At 41.7% G+C, this 12,682-nt stretch overlaps 1 protein-coding gene across 1 annotated transcript; it reads left to right on the forward strand.

Annotated features, from left to right (window-relative positions):
* Positions 1-1,523: 1,523 nt before the first annotated feature.
* Positions 1,524-4,598, forward strand: LOC308361476 (keratin, type I cytoskeletal 50 kDa-like; the record flags this gene model as incomplete). Its single annotated transcript, XM_080833834.1, has 7 exons — positions 1,524-1,982; positions 2,196-2,278; positions 2,745-2,901; positions 3,153-3,314; positions 3,541-3,666; positions 4,086-4,321; positions 4,430-4,598. The coding sequence occupies 7 exons, from the start codon at positions 1,524-1,526 to the stop codon at positions 4,596-4,598; spliced, it is 1,392 nt and encodes a 463-aa protein (XP_080689960.1).
* Positions 4,599-12,682: the final 8,084 nt, after the last annotated feature.

Consider the following 12,682-nt stretch of genomic DNA (forward strand, 5'->3'; position numbering starts at 1 on the left):
CCAAAAAGAGAGGATGGGAGAAGCTGCCACCACAACCACTTCTACAGGAAATTAGTAAATGGGGAGAAAATCAAGAGAAGTTGGCTTGTATATTCAAGGAAAAACAATACCCAGAAACAACTGTTAATTTTCTATTATTTGAGATGGGGATATAACTACTAAGAACTTCAATCTTTTAATTTTGTAGTGGTTCATACCGTATCCATAAAAGCACTTTTGTTTGTAGAGGGTAGGGTGAAGAGGGTCATAATACGTTTATGGAGTTAATTTAATCCTAACTTTGAGTGTGTAATACATTATTTAAGATAATAAAAAATGTAAAGTTCTGAAACTATTGTGGTGTTTTTTGTCCATGCACCATGTATTGTTGAACTGAAATGCAGAATAGTAGAATTACATACAATCCATAAGTGGGTGAAAAAACTGCTATGCAAAGTAAAGCAGTTAAGTTAATATGTTTTCCGTGATGTTATGTGCAAAACTCAATCTCGCCTAGGGCAGCCAAAGGGCTAGAGCCGGCCCTGACTAGTATGATGAGATAGTGGATATCGTCTTAACAGATTATTGAAGACACGCATCAAATCAACATCCATGAATTCATGGCACAATTAAGCATAAAAGAGTATTCTGCTCATATAACAGACTGGTGTCACGACTCGTTGTCTAACTCAATGTTCATACTGTATTAGGCTAGTGTATGCGATTCTACTTCAGCTGAATAAAAAGCTCAAATTAGCCTACATCATGATATCTGCGTTGACAAAGTACATAAACTTCAGTCAGTCAGTCAAAGTTTATCAGTGCATTGAAGATTAAGCCTATGCTCTCATAATTAAATTCAACTCACAGGGCAAGCTCAGAGAGACACTAATACACAAGACTAAAATGACAGTTGAAATCTGAAATCTAAAACTCACTTGTCATTTCCTGCACGATTTATGCTACAGTGGCTGGCCAACGCAAAAAAAAAACTCTAATTATGTTGGGAGCCATGATATGCAGTAGCACCTGATGCAGAAATATATCACGCTCTAATCTCGCAAAGATTCACAGCAACAAGTAAAGGTGCAGGCTGTTATATGTTGTGAAAGAAAATAAATGCTTCTAGACCTACAATCATGACACATATCTAAGGTGTTGTTTTATACATTTGTTCAGAATTTAGACGGTATAAAACTGCCTGAAATATAGAAACAAAATGGAAAAGTCCCGTGCCTTTAGAGTTACAGCATCATCGTAAACCCAGAGACAGAGACACTTTCATTTTTGACAACCTATACCCTACAAAGCACAAAAGGTTTTTAAGGATTATAGCAACCCCTGAGTGAAAATGTCTCTCTAATGCCAACCGACCTTTAAAATGCCCGCGGGAATGCTGCAACACCCGAGGCCGAATTGCTGGGATATTTTCGAAGCCATGCCAATGTACCCTACGGCTTTTGCATTTGTATAAAAAAGGCTCAGTGTCCGTCTTCTCATCACTCCTGAGCAGCTCGAAGAAGCATCAGCAGCCTCAACTCACAATGGCAACAACCTTCTCCAGCCGTGTGTCCATGTCCTCCGGATCATCCATCGCAGCCGGGGGTTCGTCCGGGCTCTCCCTGTCCGGAGGTGGAGCTCGCTTGAGCATCATGCGGGCTGGTAGTGTCTACGGCGGTGCAGGAGGATCCGGAGTTCGCATCTCCAGCGCTTTCGGAGCAGGCGGTGGTGGTGGCGCAGGGTTCGGGTTCGCTGCTGGTGGCGGTGGCGGTTTCAGCATGGCCAGTGGTGGCGGCGCTTTCGAGGCAGTCATTGGCAACGGTAAATTCACCATGCAGAACCTGAACGACCGTCTGGCCTCCTACCTGGCCAAGGTGCAGACCCTGGAAACGGCCAACGCCGAGCTGGAGCTGAAGATCAGACAGTTTCTGGCGTCTAAGATCGCCCCTGCTGCCCATGACTTCTCTGCCTACATGGTCACCATCAACGACCTCCAGGCCAAGGTGAGTGTTGCTAGGAGCCCAGTGACAGTGCAGAAATAAAAGGGTTCTTCTGAGACTTCTAATATGGCTTGTAAGATGTATGGACTATCTTAATTATTCTGAAGTTCATGTGATTGTAAAACCATAACAAGTATATAGCCTCATTTCACTGCCTGTTGTACAAGACCTAAATTCTTTTCCGTTTTTTTTTTTTTTTTTTTTTTTTACTTTAAGATTATGGCCATCATCAGTGTTAAAGGAGGAGCTGTGCTGGGTATTGACAACGCCAAACTGGCTGCTGATGACTACAGAGTCAAGTAAGTTTCAGTCCTTGTCTACTCTTTGAACATCATTTGATTTAATTGGTTATCAGCAAACAGCTTCCCCAGAGAGGCACTTCAGAAGAGGAAAGTTGAGGAAGTGCACAATGTCCTCTACAGAAACACATGCAACCCAGACCTAGACACACATCCTAGAACAGTATCCTGCACTCATCCTAGCACAGTATCCTGCACTCATCCTAGCACTGTATCTTGCACTCATACTAGCATAGTATCCTGCACTCATCCTAGCACAGTATCTTGCACTCATCCTAGCACTGTATCTTGCACTCATACTAGCATAGTATCCTGCACTCATCCTAGCACAGTATTTTGCACTCATCCTAGCACTGTATCTTGCACTCATACTAGCATAGTATCCTGCACTCCTCCTAGCACAGTTTCCTGTCCGTTTTCTTTTGAGATGTTTATTTTAAATGCTAAATGCTTTTTTAAATTTCAGATATGAGGCAGAGTTGGCCATGCGCCTTTCCGTTGAGGCTGACATCGCTGGACTCAGGAGGGTGCTGGATGACCTGACCCTCGCCAAATCCGACCTGGCCATGCAGATCACAGGCATCCAGGAGGAGGTCACCTTCCTGAAGAAGAACCACCAGGAGGTTTGTTGTTTTTATTTACTCATTCATACAGTTTGTCCCTGTAGTCTTTGTTGTTGCCGTTTTTATTTCATTTTGTAGCTGTTTGAGCTACACACTTTCATGAAAAGTTATACGGCTCCTCAAAATGCTGCGGAATGCCCCGCTGCGCGTCGGGTTCCTGTTCATTGTGACGGATGTAATTTGCGATATTGACAGACGGACTATACATAATCCCTTACATATCATCATCATCATTATTATGTCTTCCTTAGGATCTTATAGTTCTTCGGGCACAAATCGGCGGCACAGTAAACGTGGAGGTGGACGCTGCTCCTCAGGATGACCTCACTGTCGTCCTGGCCGGCATCCGTGACCACTATGAGACTGTGGCTGCTAAGAACAGAAAGGAGCTGGAGGTCTGGTTCCAGGCAAAGGTGAGTAGGCTACATGAGCCATCCCACAGAACTGCTAACCTGGGAAAAAATTGCTCCAGATCAGGACAGAAACTAATGTCTGCGTTTTATAGTATTAGAGTTAGTAAACAAAGGAAAGCCTCTTACAAAAAAGTAAGTACCCAAATATTATTTACAACCACAAAAGATGCACTAAAGCAACTTGTCACATGTCAACATTGCTGCATCTTCTTCTCAATGTCTGTAGAGCGAAGCACTCAGCAAAGAAGTCATGACAAGCACAGCCACCCTCCAGACGTCCACATCAGAAGTCACATCCATCAGGAACACTGCACAGGCACTCCAGATCGAGCTTCAAGGCCTCATCAGCATGGTGAGTGCAGAATAAAGTGAAGGGACTGAATGAACAGCGCTTTGCACTCAACATACATGGCTGAAGTACCCTTGAGCAAGGCACCTAAACCCCAACTGCTCCACAATCATAATTATCTGCAATATAAAAATCAGTACCATCACTGTTATTATCAATATTTCAAATGAATGTTGCAATCCTATTTTTGTTGTATATTATAGTTATTGTTGAATTGAGCAATAATGGTCTTGGGTTAGACATCTAGGTGAATTACGGAAGGAGCTTTCTCTACCTGTCCTTATGTGTTTTAGCTCTGCATGAGCAAAGATAAAAAGCTATGACTTCCACAAACTCCTAGATGTCTGGAAGAAGATAGTTATTGCTCAAATCAACAATCAATATGAGACTATCTGATTTTTCTTCCTCTGTTTGTGTCTCAGAAAGCGTCCATGGAAGCCACTCTGCTTGAGACACAGACCCGCTATTCTGGCATGCTGGCCAGCTTCCAGATGCAGGTGAGCAGCTTGGAGGAGCAGCTTGGCGCTCTCCGCGGAGGCCTTGAGCACCAGGGCCACGAATACGCAATCCTGCTCGACATCAAGACCAGACTGGAGTTGGAGATCGCTGAGTACAGTAGACTGCTCGGCGGTGGAGCGTACGATCACCGTCGCCGCTCGTAAGTACTGAGCTTGAATTGGGAGATTGAGTCACACAAACATTTGTTGAAATTTGATGATTCATTTCATGTTCATACATCGTCTCTCTTCTCTCCCCTTTCTGCCAGGAGCGTGTCCTCATATTCAGCGTCGGCTGTGTCAGCAGCGGCGGTATCAGTGGCAGTTGTAGAAGTGCCAGTGGTCAGCACTAGAACCAGAGTGGTGACAGTGACTGAGGAGCTCGTTGATGGACACGTGGTGTCTTCTTCCACTGCCTCCTCCGTCGTCGGTTCCTAAGGAGGTGCCGTCACTGAAGTGGAACCCCTGACCCAAGACTTACCTGTTGCTGATTCACCTGAGCACAAGGCAGGTTTGACCCTGCAGTTTGCCACAGGTGATCTGTGATGTCAAGTCACAAAGACTTCCAATAAAGCAAAAGTCCACTAAAAACTTCAGTCTGTTTGAGCTTCATTATTTATGTATTATCAAACCCTGCTTCAAATGGTCTTCAATTAGACTGTATTATTCCAGTCTTTAATCTCTTGTGGTCAGGTTATCATGAATGAAAAGGTGCAGTAAAATGAACTTACAGTTTTTTTTACGATCGGATACACACAATTTTGACTGCTTGGGTTTGTTTTTCAATCTCCTCGCACAATAAGCACAACCACACACCCAATGAGCTAAACACCTCAGATCCATTGCAAAATGAAACACTCTTGTAAAATCTATACACTAATTTAACAAAACATATTTTGTTACCATATGAAACACACACATTGCATATACTGAATTCTGTTTATACCACTTACACACTTCTGTTATAAACCTAAAACACTTTTAGCAATACTACTTCTCAGTGATTAGAGTAGTGTAAGTGAAGTACACAGAGAAAGTGAAAATACAAAATACAGTAAAAACACTACCCAAGACCAATGCTGATGAAAATATTATTTACGTAATTCTCTCCATATACCCAAATCAGTCAACATGGAGAATCACAACAAAACATGTCCCAGTTTTCATGCTACTTCAGTAGTGTGCATAACACTGTTAGCTCAGCAAATATCATACAAACGTGAAAAGATGTTTCCAGTACAGGTTACAATTCCATTTACAGTAAAAAAAGATCAGAAAAAAAATGAAAATACAGTACAAACAAGAGCAATCCGAGATTTCTGACCTCCAGCAAGGGTTGACGTTGATAGTAAAGCAAGATCTAAAACGTTCATCTGAACAATAGCCCAAAGTCTACATTCATTGTAAATTTCATTAAAATCCGGTCATTGGTTTTCGAGAAATGTCACTTTAGGTGTGAAAACAAAGATCCAGATCCGGATCATCCTGAAATTTTAATGAAATTTCAGAAAGATCTGCCCAGTAGTTTCTGAGAAATCTTGTCCACAGACAGACAGACAAACAGACGGGCAAATAAATGAACGGACCCGATCGCATAACCTCCTTGCTGGAGGTAATAAAGTTGCATTTTACCCTGATGTCTTTTTAGGATTTGTCAGTGTTTCCAGTGTTGACTGAGAGACCTGATGGACATTACTGTATTGAAAATAGCATGGTCACGATAATGTTCGCTTGAATTTCTCTGAGCCTGATAGCATTACGTATTTGCCAAAAGCATGTTTATGATCTCTCTATCTTGTTCTTGCGTGAATATGGGCCTGTCCTCCTTTCAAGTTTATTTGATAAATTTGGTCTTCTTCTTCTTTGAGCACATTTTCAGTGGTAATAAGTTAGCCGGACGTTCAATATTCGACAGATATTCGTTTTCGAAAGACGTGATCGCATTCTGATTGCATGTATTCTCATTTTGATTGCTGTAGTAGTCGCCAGTGGTAGGCAACTACATACTACAGGTGAAATCTTCCTCATATCTGCCATCATAGTGAAACAGCATGCATTTCAATATTTAAAATATGCACCAAAACTCAACCGTAGTTTAGTAGTTGCCAATAATAGGCGTTTACTAACAACAGGTGACATTTCATTGATATCCGCCATCTTAGTGAAGCAATATAAATTTGAATGTAAAAAAATATAAAATATAAAAAGATATTTTTTCATTCTGATTGCTGCAGTAGTTGCCAATGGTAGGCAGCTACTTACTACGTGTGGAGCGGTATGAAATTGAGTTTTTTAAATATTCACCAAAAATCAATAAAAAGATAATACATAACTACATACATATACAGCCGCGGAAAAAATTAAGAGACCACTTCAAAATTATCAGTTTCTCTGGTTTTACTATTTATTGGTATGTGTTAAAGTAAAAAGTACATTTTAGTTTTATTCTATAACCTACTGGCAACATTCCTACTAAATTTCAAATAAAAATATTGTCATTTAGATCATTTATTTGCAGAAAAATGACAATTGGTCAAAATAGCAAAAAAGATGCAGTGTCTTCAGATCTCGAATAATGCAAAGAAAACAAGCTCATATTCATTTTTAAACTACACAATACTAATGCTTTAACTTAGGAAGAGTTCAGAAATCAATATTTGGTGGAATAACCTTGATTTAAAATCACAACTTTCATGTGTCTTGGCATAGTCTGGGAAGTCCCGCCCCACTTCTTCCGGCCAAATTGATTTTGCCTCAGAACTGGGTCTGGCCAAGTTTGCATACCCGTTCATTTCAAGATTTCCAGAATCCTTGGAGCCAATCACAAACTGGCTTTTGGCTACCTGGCGTGCCATTGGCGGATTTAAACTTACCACGGCTACGTTACAAAATCTACTGCACGGAGAGTTTTTAAACATTGGACATGGTGGCCGCCGAAGCACCGCAAAACTTCGATAAGGCAAGTTTTCTTTGAAAACAGAACAGAAACTTGCCCTGGAACAATTCATACAGAAAAAATATGTGTTTGCTTTATTACCGATCGTTGTATCGTTGTATAGTATCGTTGGTCTGATTGGTTAAAGAACTGTCCAATCAGGTGGATGAAGTGGAGCGCCGTTGAGAGTGCCGATTTCACAGTAGGTGCAAGACTCTCTGGCTTGCAGGCCTCTCCAGGTCTCCGTCTAACCATCAGACGACCATGTGTTGGGCAAAGCTGAAAATTGGACTCATCAGAGAAGACGAACTAGAAGACCCTCCAGTCCGCTTTTTTCAATCCTTATGGTCTTTTACAAACCTCAGCCAGGCAAAGTACAACGTTGTCCCGGAAGAAAAACTTGCTTCCTTTTGCTCTGACAATGTTCCCCAACTCTGAGAAGTGTTTTTTCCAGCAGGGCAATGCTCCATGCCACACAGCCAGGCCAGTAAAGGTGTGGATGGAGTACCACCAGATAAGGACCCTGTCATGGCCAGCCCAATTTCGAGACCTGAATCCCATAAAAAACCTCTGAAATGTGATCAAGAGGAAGATGGATGGTCACAAGCCATGAAAAGAAGCCGAGCTGCTTGAATTCTTGCGCCAGGAGTAGCATAAAGTCACCCAATGGCAATGTGAAAGACTGGTGGAGAGCATGCCAAGACACATGAAAGTTGTGATTTTAAATCAAGGTTATTCCACCAAATATTGATTTCTGAACTCTTCCTAAGCTAAAGCATTAGTATTGTGTAGTTTAAAAATGAATATGAGCTTGTTTTCTTTGCATTATTCGAGATCTGAAGGCACTGCATCTTTTTTGCTATTTTGACCAATTGTCATTTTTCTGCAAATAAATGATCTAAATGACAATATTTTTATTTGAAATTTGGTAGGAATGTTGCCAGTAGGTTATAGAATAAAACAAAAATGTACATTTTACTTTAACACATACCAATAAATAGTAAAACCAGAGAAACTGATAATTTTGAAGTGGTCTCTTAATTTTTTCCGCGGCTGTATATTACATATATGTAGTTACCGTAACCAGGCAGAATAGTTTTGCCTGTCTGAGATCCCGAGTACACCTACGAACTGTATGTCTGTTTCATTCAGGACCTAAAGAACCAGTTATTGAAGAGTTCGTCAGTCCTCATTTGACCACCACTACTACAGCAATCAGATTGAGAAAATGTCTTTTGGTTGAGTTTTGGTGCATATTTTTAACATTCAAATGCATACTGTTTCACTATAATGCCAGATATCAGCAACATTTCACATGTAGTAAGTAGCTGCCTACCATTGGCAACTACTACAGCAATCAGAATGAAAAAATATCTTATTAATGATTTTTGGTGAATATTTTAAACATTCATATTTATATTGCTTCACTACGATGGCGGATATCAATAAAATGTCACCTGTAGTAAGTAAACGCCTATTATTGGCAACAACTACAGCAATCGGAATGAGAAAATATCTTTCGGTTGAGTTTTGGTGCATATTTTAAATATTTAAATGCATGCTGTTTCACTATGAAGGCAGATATGAGGAAGATTTCACCTGTAGTATGTAGTTGCTTACCACTGGCAACTACTACAGCAATCAAAATGAGAATGTATATGCAATCATAATCCGAACACGTCTTTCGAAAACAAATATCTGTTGAATATCGAACGTCCGGGTAACATATTACCGCTCACATTTTCCTCCTGCTTCAGGTCTTCCTCTTCCTCTACTTCCACCTTGACCTCAGCCTCATAGCATGGCCTCGGCCTCTTCCTCCTTCTCCTCCTCTGTGGATTCCCCCTCTCACCCTCACTCTTCTTCTTCTGACTCCTTCCATTTTGGTTGAAGACTGATTACAGTTACTCATCTGTTGTGTCTACAACAAGCAATCATGTGTTTGGGCACTTGAGGGCTGTGTTTATTTGACTCATAGGTGTGGTAACTTGACGGAGTGTTTTGGAATTGCAAGGTAGTGACCTCTTGGTCTGTGTCTAAAGCATACAAGTGTGTTTAGTGCTTTGCAAATCACTTGTGTGTATGGTTTGGCAAAAAGTGTGATATTTAAATGTGCTTACAGTTGTGCAAATCTGAGCCATTGTTTTGTTCCTTGAGTAAAGGTTTTGATAATTGTGTAATACTTTTAATTTTAGTGTGTATCCAATTGTAAAAAACTGTAAACCACATAAAATTGCGGGATGTGAGACATGCCATCAAACCTCAGGTTTATAATATTAGCAAGGTGAGTGCAAGTAAACAGAAGGTGTTATGAGAGTTTGTTTGTTAACATTGATGGTTCTGTCACCAGTCAGGTATGCATATACTCACAACTGTCTCTACATCAGGGGTCTCAAACTGCGGCCCACAGGCCCGCCAGCTGCACGTCAAAGGCAAAAGGGAGTGGAGATGTCGTCGCAGCAGTCCACAGCTTTCGGGTACTGATGATCCTGGAACCGTTCGTCGAATGCGTGGCCGTCTGGCTACTCTCTCTGGCAGTTCTTGATCTCCTTTCACAGCACAAAGCTAAATTCGAGCTGACCTAGCTGTCGCTGTAATTTCCTATTTTCCCATAGGGCTACACTTGCCTTTTATCAGAGCACACAATGTCGCAAACTTTTATCATGCAGTTCTTGACAAACTCTCCCTCGGTAAAGGGTTGGGCTGCTTTAGCGATCTCCGCTACCACCATAAAGTTTACCTTTACAGCAGCCTCACTTTGTGACTTGGCTTTTACGAACACAGTCTGCTGGGAAACCACCCTTCTTTTCAACTCCTCTACCTTCTGGAGCTTTTGTTTAATGTCCAGATGTTTGTACTTGTCTTGGTGTTTCGGGTCATAGCATATGTCTAAGCTGCAGACAGTGGTGCAAGGGCAAGGGCTTGCGCGTCTAAATTGCAGAGGCTACCAACGGGGTGTCACTGCATTGTGGGACGTGCAGTATTAGTGGTGCATACAACATACCGGTGGCCGCAGCAGACCGGCTCTGATAGACATTACATATTATCTGGCAGGCCAAATAAAATTACACTGTGGCTCATTCAAATTAATGGAACTTTTTGCAACATTCTGAGGAGCCGGCGGGCCAAATAAAAAAAATCACTTGGCGGGCCGGATCTGGCCTGGGGGACACAGAAGGTTGTTGCCATTGTGAGTTGAGGCTGCAGATGCATCTTCGAGCTGCTCAGGAGTAACGAGAAGACTGACACTGAGCCTTTTTATACAAATGCAAAAGCTGTAGGGTACACTGGCATGGCTTCGAAAATATCATAGCAATTCGTCCTCGGGTGTTGCTGTTTTCCCGCGGGCGTTTTTTAATTTCAGTTTGCACGGGACTTTCCACCTGACACATTTTGTTTCTCTGTTTCAGCCAGTTTTATTCCCTCTAAATTCTGAACAAAAGTATAAAACACCTTAAAAAAAAAAAAAACACTCAGAACTCAGTCTATAGAAGCATTTATTTTCGTTCACAGAAAAAAACAGACTGCACCTTTTCTTCTTACTGTGAATCTTTGCGAGATTAGAGCGTGATAACCAGGTGCTACTGCACATCATGGTTCCGGAGAAAATGAGGGGTTTTCTTTTATTTGAGCTTTTTATTCAGCCGAAGTCGAATCACATACTAAACACTAGCCTAATATGAACATCTCGTTAGACAACGAGTGGTGACACCAGTCTGTTATAAGAGCAGAATATGTTTTGATGCATGTGTAGTGAGGGCAAAAGAGGGGAAGATGGTTATACCCCAAGTTATAGTCCGACTACGCCACCCCAGGGAAACCTTACACCAGTAAGCCCCAGGGAATACTTTAAAGTAACTCTCAGTATACCGTTTATTATACTGTTGATGTCAGTTTAGACACGAAGGCAAAAACAGGTTCGAATGCACGAGGCGACAGACGGGATTCCGGTTCAAGAATGTTTATTGATAAGTGAGGGAAAGGGGAGTTGGAGTAAAGTGGTTGATTGTGAAATAACCTACAAACGAGACTCACCAGTAAGCAAGATAAAAAAAAATATATTTCTTGGATATAATCTATGCCAGTAAGGCTAAAACAGGGAAATAACTTGACTAGAGTATAGGCAGCGCTAAGTAGGACTTACTGAAGGGAGACACACACACACACACACACACACACACACACACACACACACACACACACACACACACACACACACACACACACACACACACACACACACACACACACACACACACACACACACACACACACACACACACACACACACACACACACACACACACACACACACACACACACACACACACACACACACACACACACACACACACACACACACACACACACACACACACACACACACACACACACAAAGAAGTGGGTGTAGGGAGGCACTGTAGCTCACACAGTAGCCTCGACCACATACGGGCTTGAAGCTCAAGGAGGTCACGAGTTCGAATCCGGCCCGATGCCATTTCTCCTGTCCACTCACCACCTCTTCTCCCTCTCATTTCCTGTCCAACTCTGCACTGATCTATCCATAAAAGGCCAAAAACAAATCTTAAAAAAAAAACATTAAAAAAAGTGGTTGTAAGGTGAACTATTACACGGCAAGCAACCCACAGCACACTGTACACACAGCACAACACGGCACACCCACAGCACACAAACCAGCTTGATACACCCACATGCAGTGACAGGGGCCCACCACCAGGTGCCTAGCCTCCCTGTGGAAGCACCCAGCAACTGCTAAATGAATAAAACTAAAACAATTGTTGCACCAGGAGATACCAACAGTCAATCATAAGCATGAATCACTCAGACCATAATAACAATCAATCATAGATATTAACTACAGACCAGAAGAAATAACAAACATGCAATTACACCATTGGAGAGAGTTTGACAACACAGAGATGGTACAATGCCATGATTACAAGACAAAAGTAAATGACAAAGAAAACGAAAACCCAGCTCAACAGAAATAAGTCAGACAGGCATGCACAACAACAGTGCGGTGTAGTTCATGAACATGCTAGGTCATATAACTGTTATCAGTCCAAACAAAACAGCAGCACCTTTGTGCTCAGGCCCTTCAGCACTGTCATCGATTCTCACTGGTTAAAGGCACAATATGCAACAATTATGCTTCAGGATTAGGGTTAGGATAAGCAGTTTAACCTTAAAATAACAGCTTAAAAAAATTGGGGCGCTACAATGACTTTTAATATGGAGAATTGCGTCCGTGTCAATGGCATAGCAGGGTCGATAGGCATATAACTGCCTTCTGTAGTTTTGCCTGCCGATGCCCGCCGACCTGACTTTGATTACCTTCGGCCGATCTAGTAAGTAGCTTATTTGCCATCTTGCTTAGTCTTGTGTTGCACATGATTGATGTTTGACTGTGTAAGGACAGTCGTTGAGTAATTAGTTTGTCATAATGTCAAAGTCAGCATATTTCAAGAGATTTCGTTAGTTTTAGCTGCTAGCATACCTTTAGCGAATAGCTATTAATCCTTAATACACCTTTAAGCAGATGAGGCTTAACATTTGCAACGGGAAC

Source organism: Sprattus sprattus (genome assembly GCF_963457725.1).
Source record: "Sprattus sprattus genome assembly, chromosome: 3".
NCBI classification, from domain to species: Eukaryota; Metazoa; Chordata; class Actinopteri; order Clupeiformes; family Clupeidae; genus Sprattus; species Sprattus sprattus.